The sequence below is a fragment of the Perna viridis genome, chromosome 13, assembly GCF_037379345.1.
Source record: "Perna viridis isolate PV_CMFRI_1.1 ecotype Kerala chromosome 13, ASM3737934v1, whole genome shotgun sequence".
Taxonomy (NCBI): domain Eukaryota; kingdom Metazoa; phylum Mollusca; class Bivalvia; order Mytilida; family Mytilidae; genus Perna; species Perna viridis.
Genome location: NC_142457.1, coordinates 9,565,521 through 9,578,305, shown reverse-complemented (window position 1 = coordinate 9,578,305; position 12,785 = coordinate 9,565,521). Strand labels below are relative to the sequence as shown.

The window sequence follows — 12,785 nt, the reverse complement described above, 5'->3', positions numbered from 1 at the left end:
ATAAGTGCAACATATAAGAAGTTGCAGGTAAAAATTTACTGAAATACTGTTTTTCCAACCATATGAACAAATGAACGAAAAAAACTTGCATACGGATGGGAGGACGACAGGATGAACAACAGGGTCACTGTATTCCATTTGGTTTAGCAGAGGTATAAAATGAGATAAATGACACAGGTTACGTAATGTTGTCCTGAGAACACACCCAATTGACCAATTTCATCATAGTAAGTCGTACGATAAATATTAAGTAGATAGGCGGGGAACTGGCAATAGAGAGATATTGAAAAAGGCTACATCGAATAAATCAGTAAACGTAAGCATTATACTAAATTTATATAAAAAAAAGCGGTTGTAAGGACTCGAGCGGATACAAAAAGAATGTTTTCTGGTAATGACAAAAAAAGAAGTAACACAGTACAAAACATCATGCAAAAGCAGTAATTATAGCAGTTTATGGTATCCCAGCATGTACGGTAAAACGTTATAGACAGAGTAGAAACCTCAGAAATCGAGTTTTGTTTTGTTTGGGAAATACTCTGTAAGATTATGCACAAGTATGTAAACTTGAAAAGTTCTTTATTAATGACTGTAACGTGCATCCAACGTAAGCTCAACAATATGAAATATAGAACATTGTTATACTTTTCTTATAGAACGTAGCATATATTAGAATAGCTTTTGTAAGTAAATGGAAATAAATATATCACTCAAATCATTGCAATACAGTTGTATCCATAAAGACCATATTTTATCATTTTTCTGATGTACCAGCCCATACAAGATACAAACTCTGCTGTGGTAAGATAATTCATGGTTAAGAAAAAAATCCACCAAACAAACAAAGCTTTTGTTTGTCTACATATGCAATATATTACGCAACAGTAGTACTTTCTGTATTCAAGGCTGCAATTTGAGAAAACAAACATCCATTCATCTCGAAATAAAATCAGGAACGACAACTTGGAATTGGGCCAATTTCATTCATAATAACTGTAATATTGATATAGAAAGTGTAAAAACTAAATAATAAACTACAATAGTTGTCTGCACAAATTAAACTGTTTGAGACATAAAAGTGAATTTGGCCGGTTTTCCACATATGTAAATCATATGTTGCCGGAATTGTTTAGCTTTCTTTTATTGTTTTCTACATCGTAAGTGTACTTAACCTATTACCTGTTTTATCTAAGCATTTGCTATATTACCGAGTTGGTTTTCGATAGTTTTCTTCTACAACAACAACACACTGTAATAACGGAAATAACCAATAACAATAATCCGCCTCCTATTCCAGCAATGATTGGCCATGATATTTTATCTTCTGAAATTGAAAAAAAAGTCTGTATACGCTCTGAATCAAGTAATATGGTGCCTTTTCCAAAAAGTATGTCTTTTATGAAATTATGGATTAAATTGAAAGTACTTTTCAACTTGAAAGGTTGAGACTATTTCGAGACTATTTAGAGCTGAAAATATCAAGAAGGTTTAAAACCTAGTGTAGCAATGTAAAAATGAAAACAGCTTTACGCAATTTTAGTTCTTGCGGAAATAAAATGTCTATCCTTACAATGTTATATTTTATCTTATTGTTGCAGTCTTATGTATCCATTTCTCTTTGGCAGCGATTTAAAATTTCCAAAAAGGGTATACAAAGATTAATAATCAAATGTATACGATGTCTGTTATTTGTAGTTTTGTCTTCTTCACAAGTAATGCACAAGGTAGAACCTCTTGGTGTTCGATTAAACTTCATATATTTTATATTTTGGTTTTGAGCGTTTCTTGTATACATTTATCTTTTGGGTTTAGATCTTCCAAGGTATGTCAATCTAACGCTGCTGGGTAATTGTTACACAACTTTGCCGTACAAAAGTGATTGATATTTAAATATAATGTCTCTTTCATAAACATTACAAATTTTCTGCATATATTTAGTTACATTTGAATCGTAAGGAAGTACATCGTACAGCCAATAATTTTAGTGGAGTAGTTTTTGTTCGTGCATTTAAGTGGTCTATCTAAACGTAAAATATAAGCTTCTGTGCTTAAGTGCGCCCGTTGTCTTCAGCCAAAATAAGAAATGAAAATATAAATTATTTACCTTTTTGAATAAAAAAAATGCACAATTAACACCTGCAAAAATAAAGGTATAAAGAGAGAAGATGATTACCCAATGCCTGTCGAGGTATTTTTGTTGTTGTGTATATTACTTTCGATATCGTTGTGCTTTTTATAATCTGAGGTGTATGTGATGTAACAAGTCTGGCTGTAAAGCGAGCAGTCGTTTTACTCCTTGTTGAACTAGTTGTCGTTGTATTTGTTGCAGAAGCTATTGTTTTATTTGTTGCAGAAACCATTGTCGTATTTGTTGCAGAAGCAATTGTTTTATTTGTTGTAGAAACCAATGTCGAAATTGCTGCAGAAGTCATTGTTGTGTTTGTTGCAGAAGCCTTTGTTGTAATTGTTGCAGAAGCCATTGTTTTATTTTTCAATTCTGTTGTAGCTGTTGTTTGAATAGTCGTTGATTTTATTAAGGAAGCCTTTGGTGTTGTCGTTGCTGTCTTCACCGTTGATAAAAAAGTACTCGGTATATTTGCTGTAGCGGGCGTTGTAGTTGTTGACTTCACCGTTGACAAAAACAAATTCGTTTCGGTTGTGGTTGGCAATGTTGTAACTGTTGGCGAAAAGGTCGTTGATTGGTTTGTTTTTCTCAGAGAACACGTTTTACAACATTGCTTTCGAACCTGTGTGCAAGTATATGACGGGTTTTTTTTATATGCCTCAACACACGTTGTTCCATCTGTGAAGACTGCACCTACATGGTCTCCGTAAAGACACTGATCTACAAAAAACAAAACGATGTATATAAAGCTGTGATGTATGTTTAGGTAAACAAGACAAAACAAAAATAAATCTAATGACCATTACATTACCGTGTAATCTCAGACGGTGTCATTGATTAACTTGTGATTATATGGATGTCGTTCCCACGTAGTATTGCAAGGTAGTACAATTATTTGTTACGAGTAGAAATATTTATCACTACATAATCTAGGGTAAGTCGATGACACTTTTTTATCGGTACTGATTAAGCGAGAAACGAATTAGATTTTATTACTAGTATCGATAAATTCTCCTGTTTTTTTCTAAAAATGTTATGTATTTAAGTATGGTACCGTCTAGAAATCATGCAAATGGTGATTTATTACGTATTTGATATTCATCTTAAAGTAGCCTAAATACATTAAATAGTGCCTTTAAATGACCTTGCAGTGATTGCTTCACTCTAATATCAACGTTATGAGTTTCGAGGAATTTCTGATAGGTTACAGTGAAAATTGGTGATTACATATGTGCGGGAAATTCAAAAGTTTTAGCTGTTTGTATCTACTACTTGGCGTAAACTAATACGTCATTGTTGAGAAATTTGGTCGATAAGCCTTTTAAAGTGTTCTCTGTCAAAATATCAGTATGATTATTGTGTATAATGGTATTCATGTACATGCATACTAATGAATACATAAGAATTGTAATAGAAAGGTCTTCAATCTTCAATTAATTTTACATTTTATCGTTTCCTCATATTTTCAACCATATTTTCTAAGGGGGTACCTAAGGGGGCACCTAACATTTTCTCATTTTCTCCCAAATTTATTCGGAATGTTTGATTTTTTTGAAATTGCAATCAATGGTCTTTGAAAAAAAAACAATAATAAATAAATAACCAAATGTTTCATGGAAATAATTTCAATGAACATATCGTAGCTTTATCAACAAAACTGTTGATCACTAAGATGCTTTCGGTTTGATATCAGAATGTCAAAAAATAAAACGTTTTGTTGATTTTTACAGAGTTATTTCCCTTAGGTGATGTTAATCCCCTTAGACAGTTATGACCAACATATTACATGAAAATGTAAAAAAGGTCCACCTTTTAAATCTAAAACAAATTCCGTCTTCTTATTAAAAGTAATACAAGTGAATACATCTTTTCTTTTATATTAGATGCATGACCTAATTTTAAATTTGAAAGTACTTTGTCTGTACATATGACAGACATGAAGTGCAAAACAATCTCTGCCGTTAGAGAAAACTCTATATGAACCACCAGGCAAAGACGGTAATTGCCCTTTTTTCATATTCCTTTGTCTTTTAAAATTTAAAGCAAAGGGAAACAACCAGTCGTACCAGATAGACTGGTTTTCTGCCCGGCTTGGGCAATGAACAACAGAATATTCCAAATATTTCATTTGTTTGAGCTGCGGTAAGTACACAGAAAAGTTTTATAACTAATTTCAAACCATTTAGGTAATAACCAAAATGAAATTAGCTTTAAAAAGTGTTTACAATTCTTCTTCACAATGAAAACGACAACCAGGTTGTCGTTGGTTTCGTCTAAATGGAAAACTATGATAAAATGGCTTGCATTCCATTAACATGAAAAACTGGTCTATTGAACTATTGAATTTCAAATATGATAATTCTAAAATTGCTGTTCCCAACTGTTTAAGCAGATGAGTGTTTTTGCTACACATGACAAATCCACATTTGTACATACCGTCAGCAACTGCTGCATTGGCGTCAGCTTTACACACTCCAGCTAAACACCACTTAAATCAAAGAATTAAAAGAATTAACAGTCGTCACTATTTCATTCACACCGATGACTTAGTTATTTGTCAAATAAAGAAGACAAATGGTAATAAAGATGTTCAAAATTACGAATGCGAATCCACACCACATAAAAGTAATAATTATCATGCGAGACCAGTTACTACATCACTCCACTCTGAAAAATACATTTTTAATGTGAACGTAGACCAACTTCTATACAACGCCTGTTCAAAATTTAGTCGTGAGCCGAAAGAAAATCAGTTCTCTCGAATGATTTAATACAGTTTTAACAACATCAATGATAAAGGCAAGGGACCGGTCAAAATTTATCGCCACATAGGACCGGTGCAAAAAAATAAGAGCCTAAATAAAAGTAGCAACCCTATGGATATCTGACTTGAAAAAGTGATGTCTTATGTCAACTTGGTAAGAAAAAAGTTGGTGTCCCTATCATAGTTTTTATAAGCGAGGCATTGAAATAAAGCTATTTCTATTTTAATACATCAGGAGCGGATCCAAGGACTGGCGTGCCGGGCGTACGCCCCCCCCCAAAAAAAAAAAAAAATCGGTAAGAAAAAAATTCTCACCACAAGTTTCACCCAATAGTATTTTTTGCTTTGCTTTGCACGGCATTTAATTCAAATAACGCCACCCCCCCCCCTAATCTCAAATCCTGGACCCCCCCTGTACATATAGTTATTCCAATTACAATGAATTATATTAAATAATTTTCTACCTCATTTTTATGCAGTATACTATTTTTGTTATAATAGTTTGCTTTTATAAACGTTATTAAAACATTTAGTTCAAAGTATATGTTCATAAAAAATGTGTCCAATGGATATTATCAGTAAAAAAGGTGGTGTCCCAACAAAAGCATTACAACAAAAAAGTAGCTGTCCTACTGCTATTTGCGATGGTCCTATGTGGCGATAAATTTTGACCGGTTCCTGAAGGCAGGTTTTCCCTATATTTATTTCATTTATGTTTCGATCTTTCATTTTTGTCTAATTCAATTTACGTGTATGTTTATTTAATTGCAAACCTTTTTATTTCCACAGAGAGTATGGTCATTTGCTGTAATTGAAGTGCAAGACTTGGGTTCTAATGGTCTACTACACAACATGTTTGTACAAATGGAGGAGTAATCGCCCTTGTAAACACCCTACAAAGGTCAAAGACAATAGCTAATGCACACTGCTCTCAATACAATTAAGTTACCTCAGAAACAACCCGATTGTAATATACGTTTTCGTCTGTTTTAGGAGATTTCAGTTTGTATCAAATTTAAATGTACACCTGAAAATTTGTCGGGATGACTTATTCTGTTTCACTACTTAATATGTACATATCATGATAATAAATTGTAATCAAGGGAACCAAGATTCTAGCGGAAATTAAAAGAATGTGATACAGGGACAAAACCAGACATGGAAAACAGACATACACAACAAAGAACATAAAGTAACTAAAATCATACATACAAAGTAACAAAAGTAAATGAGCAACTCGGACTCCACTAAAAACTGGGAGCATGGACCAGGTGCACCGGTAGGGTAAGCGTCATCTGCTTTTCTAGAAACACCCGCCGATAAAATATGATAATAAGAATTTAATGTGTTATCTTTGAAGATTCACCAACGTGTGAAATCATATACTTTGATGCATTTTGCCATGCATGACTTTTGATCATTTTATCATAAACTTACAAACTCAGGGACAAAACCAGACATGGAAAACAAAAGAACACAACAAATAACATATACAGAGTGACAAAAGTAAATAAGCAACTCTGACTCCACTAAAAACTGGTGCAGGTGCAATAGTAGGGGGTGAAAAGATAGATGTTTTTTTTAATATAATGCCAAATGAATTAAGCCAAATAATGATAGTAATATCAAACAAAAAAACAAATGCCAAAACAAAACAATAACGTAAAACAAAGAGAAAAATAAATACACAATAAAAACAAAAACCTCACAAAAAACAGAAATAAACACACACAAAAGCAAAAAGAAATTAAAAAAACAAGCAAATACTTTATAAAAAAAAAACACGTAAGTAACAGCAGAAAATGGAAAGAATTGTGATATGATTTTTATACCATAAATGGTAACAAAGGACAAATATGTTTAAGACACGTTATTGTTTTATCACATGTTATTCATAAATATATATATATAAAATATCTTACCCTACACAAATATGAAGTACTGCCAAGCTTCCCTTTACAAAGTTCATCTGGATCTGTTATACTCCTAAGAATTAATTGCGGTTTGCATGTCTTGCAGCATTTTTCTGGAACTACCTCGCAATTGTTTGGTGCAATCGTATACATTTGTTGGCACGACCAACCGTTTGAAAATACTTCCCCTATTACGTCCCCGTAAAGGCATGTATCTAAAATACAAATGTGGTTAGATCAGGTTAGTCTACGGAGCATTTATTCACACCCGACTATCTATCTATCTATCTATCTATCTATCTATCTATATATATATATATATATATATATATATATATACGGTTTAAAATAATTTGATATAACGGCAATATATTACTGGTATATGGAGGTGATTTTTAATCACTGTGCGGTGTTAAGGTAAGATGCGATAAGTTTATGGTAATCAATTGTTTTGCTGGTTGAAACTCAATTCTTTATAAACGAATTTAAAACAAAACCTTCAATGTTCATGGTGAGAATTACAAATGTTTCACTGTAGCACTCACACAAAACGTTGATAATTTTTTTAGGATTTGTAGGGAATACATAGAATAATCATTTTTTTGTAGTAAATTATGCAGTCACAATACTACATTCATTATGACGTCATAGTGCATGACTAAATTTACTTTAACAATATTATTTTTAACTGACGAAAGATCGAACATGAAGTACGGAATAATCGTATTTCCCTTTCGATAAAATAAACACATTTTGACCTTCAAGTAATGACGACCCTCTCATTCGAAGAAGTTCAGCGTTATATATGACACCAGCATCCCTTCACTTGACTTGCTCAGATTTATACATACCGTCAGCGACTGGTGCATTTACGTCACCCGTACATTCACCAGCTAAACACCACTTAAATCAAAGAAAGTAAAGAATTTACTGTGAAAGTACATTACGATTTATGGATTTATAGATGACGTATCATCTTTAAACAATCCTAATTTCGGGGATTTGATACATCGCATCTAGTGGAGTCCGAGTTGCTCATTTACTTTTGTTACTTTGTATGTATGATTTTAGTTACTTTATGTCCTTTGTTGTGTATGTCTGTTTTCCATGTCGGGTCTTTGTCCCTGGATTACATTCTTTTGATTACCGCTATAACCTTGGTTCCCTTGATTACTCTTTAAGCAGGTTTTACAAGCAGTAAAAAAGCAAAACCAGGCAATACAGACATTAAACTGTTGAAAATTTAATTAGAAAAAACAGACCCAAACTAAACTAAAAACTCGGACCCGGTAGAGTTGCACTCCTCTATTTATTTAAAATGGTAATTACTAATTTTGTGATTCTAGATGAATAATACAGTTTAAATGATATTGAGACACCGGAGACTTATTGATGGGTATAGTAACTCGAGCCTACAACAAGTCCAAATTTAACTTATATGCAGAACAACAGCCGCCAACTCATTAAATGTGTTCTTCAACATTCATGATCATAGTTTGATTATTCATTATGTTAAATTAATTTGTTTTGTTTGTTTGTTTGTTTGTTGGGGTTTAACGTCCGAACAGCTATATTTCAGCTATATGCAGACAATGAACATGAAATGGATGATAAAATGAACATGAAATGAAAAAAAAAAGGATGGGTCACAAGGATAATAGGGTCGACAAATTTTGATTGCCACTGGAAAAAGGGGGATGGGTAAGGTCGGGCAATTTAGCCTCCTGTGGCGGACCGCAAAGGTTCATACTCCTATCGAATACCACAGCAGGGTTTTTTAACGTGCGAGGAACGTGGCATCTTTCCCAACACGGTGCACCACTAGGGTTTGCGGTCAGGTTTTCCGTATTATAGCCTGACAACCCCAGCATGCAACACGCCAGGGGTAGTTAAATTAATTATTCTACTGATACCTGTCTTGCATTTCATACCCCTGAGCGGTTTCGTCAAAACCTAGAGGTTGTACAAATGTAGTGCGTTTTCTCTTTGTCACTTTACAAGCCAATGTTTTGTCAAAAGATATGAAAAATGACAAAAGAGCAAATATAACACTATAACACAACAAGGTAAAAAAAAAATTTTGTTAATAAAATTTAACATTATAACATGTAAATGTTCCTCTGACAAGGCTGGGTTGATGAGTACAAAATGAAAGTGGAAGTAGAGAAAATTGTTTTATTGCTTAACTTTCACTTATCTGGCATTTATGCATGTAAGGACATGTAAACAGTTATTTTTCCGTAAAAAAGTAGGGTGAGTCCATAAAGATCAGACAGAACAGTGTAAAGCCATTATCCCTATTTTCACTTTACAAATAAGCTGCAAACCTTTCTGCTACCACAGATGGTACGATCATTTCCTTTTATTGAAATGCATTCTTCAGAATTTGACGGGTCACTACACCACAGATTTGCACAGATAGAAGAGTAATCTCCTCTGTATTTTCCCTACAAATAACGACGAAAAAAAATATTTTTATAAGACAAGTTACTACTGGATACATCGCAATATTTGCGTTCGTCTATTAAAAGAACAACTTACTCATCATTTTATTTCTTATATATTATAATACTGTTTTACAAAACACATAGCTACAGATGGGGATTATACTTTGAAGGGATACATAGCTTGTCAAAATAAAATATTCAAAGAGATTGATATCCAGCATTATATATTTAAAACTACTGACAAGATAGCACGCCAAAATATTGAAAGAGCAAATAACAACAGGAGAAGAGATTACATGAAAGACCTAGGGTAAGGGACATAACTCATGACATCAGTGATATGTTTGTATTATATTCAATCTCATCAAAGCCTCTAAAGCTTTCGTTTGAAGAAGAATAGAATAAAATGAATCCAAGTTAATTAGATGCTTACATAAGATTGATGTAAAATGCTGAATACAAACGTTCCAATGATTTTTAAGAGAGTTAGAAAGCTATTTACTAAAGCTTCGTTGATCTTTTGATATTCACCAAATACAAAATTGGAAATAAATACTTAGTGTAAAAACTTCTTCAAGATAGTGGACAAGGGGTTTATGGAGGTATTCGGCAATTGGGATATTTTTCTAGAAAATTCCTTGTTATAAGAAAGCCAGAGAACGCTTCCCATACCAGTTCACCTAGTCCAAACTTCCAGTTTTTGGATTAGTCCGAGTTGGTCATTTGTTTTTGTTTCTTTATACTTGTTACTAAGGTTATTTTATGTTCTTTGTTATGTGTGTCTGTATTTATTTTTGGATTATATTATTTTAATTTCTATTCGAATATTTGTTCCCTTTATACCTTATTAAAATAGAACTTTACAGTATTGGTTTTTAAATGTCATATTCGAATAGCTGTTTATTTAAACGCATACGCATGGTCTATAAGTATATAAATGGAATATCGTACCCTACACAAATATGAAGTATTTCCAATCATTCCTCTGCAGAGTTCGTCTGGGTCTGTTATGTTTTTAAGTGCTAGTTGTGGCTCGCATGTCTTGCAACATTTATTTTGAAGTCTGTCACAGTTGGTTGGTGCATTCCCATACATCTGCTCGCACGACCAACCGTTCAACAAAACCTCTCCTATAGCATCACCGTAAAGACATTTTTCTAAAATAACAATTAAAATTACATTAAAAGTAGCCTGAACATTTATGTATTTATTAAGACCTTAAGTCCATATGGTCATATGTATTGTATAAAAAATCGACACAGCAAATTATTCGACCATCATTCCCAGTTATAGACGAGCAATGTTCGGGCACGAATGACTTACACATTGCTAGATAAATGTTCACACTATGAATTGATAAATTGATATGTCATTTCAATTTGAATAATTTTGAAAAATACCAACCGTTTCCAGACGGAGCTTTTCTGCTGTAATGACAAACACCAGCTTCACACCACTGTGAACAAATAATACATACTTGCAATCAATTAAAGAGTTTTATTACGTTTCAAGATAAGATAATGGGATTGCCAACACCACAATGGTAATAGATTTGTAAACAATGTAGGAGTTTATTTCGAACGCAGATATTACCTAATATGAACAATTTTGTAAATGACACTTGTTTATATCACATAAATAAGACGAATTTTGTTTCATAACAATTTCAGCATATGATTGGTCTTGGTTTTAAATCATATGAAAAACAATCATGCATATGAGGCCGAACGTATGATCAGTAGGAAATAATTTACATTGTACTAGTCTGAATCTAAGTCGGATTTGATATATGCTAGCCCACGAAAGCAACAGCTCTCGGGTAAGCATGCCACCCACCTGGTCACATTGTTTTAACGAATCAATCGTTACTCTGTCTCTGATATACTACATGCCTTGTCAAGAATCACAACCTCCTGTAACCTAGTCGAACACGCTACCATATCTACTAGAAGAAGTGTTGGGTCACAGGCATACTAATAACCAAACGTATGAAAGGTCAAAATTTCTTTTACGCATAATACTTCTTTTTGTTCTGTTTTTCATTAAATTTACGGTCTTCGTTACTCTTGAAGTATTTTTAAAGTAACAAACCTGGGAAATAACAAACCTTATTATTTCCACATTGAGTTCCATCACCAGGTATATGCACATAGCAGTGGGAATTTGTTTTGGGATCGTGGCACCACATTTGATTGCAAATTGATGTAAAGTTTCCGTTGTACTTGTCCTAAAGTATAATAGCTGCATATTGCGAAAGTATTTATATTCGTAGAGTACCAATTTTCGTGAATTTCGTGATTGACTCAAACCATAAAATTCTACTCATGACGAATTACATATTTTCCGTTTATTTGTACTATGGGAAATATCAAACCACGAATTTAAGAATACACGAATTGACAATTTGTCTGCAATCCACGAAAATTGATAACGATGAAAAAAAAGTACTTTCACAGTATACTGTATCAAAAAGAGCATGATGAAAAAGTAAACATTAATCTGTGTTCAACGTATTAATGGTCAATCTAAAGTTTATATCCTGTGTTTGTTGGCTTAAGAACAAAACAATGAGACGTTTTATGACGCAATAAGAACAAATTCCAAGATAAGAGTCGGTAAAAATAAGCAAAAATATCAATGAGTCAATGAGCAGCGGGATGATGTAAATACGTCAAAGTAAAAAACAAGCATGGCCTAAACGTAATCATAGGACAATCAAATATATTCTACATAAACAAATAAAATAGGTAATAACATAAACACTGAAGTATAAGGAAAGTCACACACAATAACTGTAAGCTCTAGCAATATGAACGATTGTACATACCCTTTTAATTTTGGTTAAAGAAGCGTTTAGAAGGCATTTTTTACGTTGAAATTCAATGAAATTTGTTTTACGTAGACATTCACAACAGAATTATGTTCTGTTTTCTCTGCAAATCAGATTCATAATATTTCCCGCCAAAATCTAAGCATCATCTGTTATTATGTTGATTCATGGATCAATATTATGAAATGCATAATTATTCATTCCAATCTGTCTGTTCCGACGAAATAAATTACATCGAATTTTGGATTTCAAGGTTATTGACAGTTATCTCCCTTGATTTTGAATTCTACTATACATACTATACATGTACAATTTATATCACCCAAGACTTGATGTTTATATGAAAAGCCACGTGTTAATTTCTGTTGACTAAAACATTTAAAACACGATACACAATATATAGGGTTTCCAACCATGTATAACATTAAACATGATTCTTAGCGTGAGTGCAACTTTAATAAATGACGAATCATCTGTGAATGCTTTCGATGTAACCATACATAAGTATGTTTCTGCCTTAAAACGAGGCACAGGGTAATTTATCATATCTTATGATAATAAAACTGTATAAATACATTTGTTAAGGTCCTAAAACAACACTTCCTATGTTCATGTCCTGAAGTCTGCTACTTATTGTGAAATATTTTTTTGCCTTGGTATAGTGTAAACATTCTGGCGAGAAGTTTTCGTATACTACCTGCAGTAG

The 12,785-nt window shown here is 32.9% G+C and overlaps 1 protein-coding gene across 3 annotated transcripts in view; it reads right to left on the bottom strand.

Moving 5' to 3' along the window:
* Nucleotides 1–562: 562 nt before the first annotated feature.
* Nucleotides 563–12,785, bottom strand: part of LOC148599488 (uncharacterized) — a 28,842-nt gene continuing 16,619 nt past the window's right edge. Inside the window, exons 13-23 of one of the 3 annotated variants that reach the window (XM_088557889.1) lie at nucleotides 11,357–11,476; nucleotides 10,654–10,705; nucleotides 10,201–10,406; nucleotides 9,130–9,249; nucleotides 7,654–7,705; nucleotides 6,812–7,017; nucleotides 5,663–5,782; nucleotides 4,562–4,613; nucleotides 2,174–2,845; nucleotides 1,180–1,324; nucleotides 563–906 (exon numbers count right to left, since the gene is read on the bottom strand). In XM_088557889.1, the coding sequence (XP_088414015.1) occupies nucleotides 1,200–1,324; nucleotides 2,174–2,845; nucleotides 4,562–4,613; nucleotides 5,663–5,782; nucleotides 6,812–7,017; nucleotides 7,654–7,705; nucleotides 9,130–9,249; nucleotides 10,201–10,406; nucleotides 10,654–10,705; nucleotides 11,357–11,476 (1,725 nt within the window). In that variant the 3' untranslated portion in view covers nucleotides 563–906; nucleotides 1,180–1,199. Of the gene's footprint in view, nucleotides 1,325–2,173; nucleotides 2,846–4,561; nucleotides 4,614–5,662; nucleotides 5,783–6,811; nucleotides 7,018–7,650; nucleotides 7,706–8,715; nucleotides 9,250–10,200; nucleotides 10,407–10,653; nucleotides 10,706–11,356; nucleotides 11,477–12,785 lie in introns of those variants that run through there. The other 2 variants (XM_088557888.1, XR_015917824.1) reach the window with 2 other exon arrangements.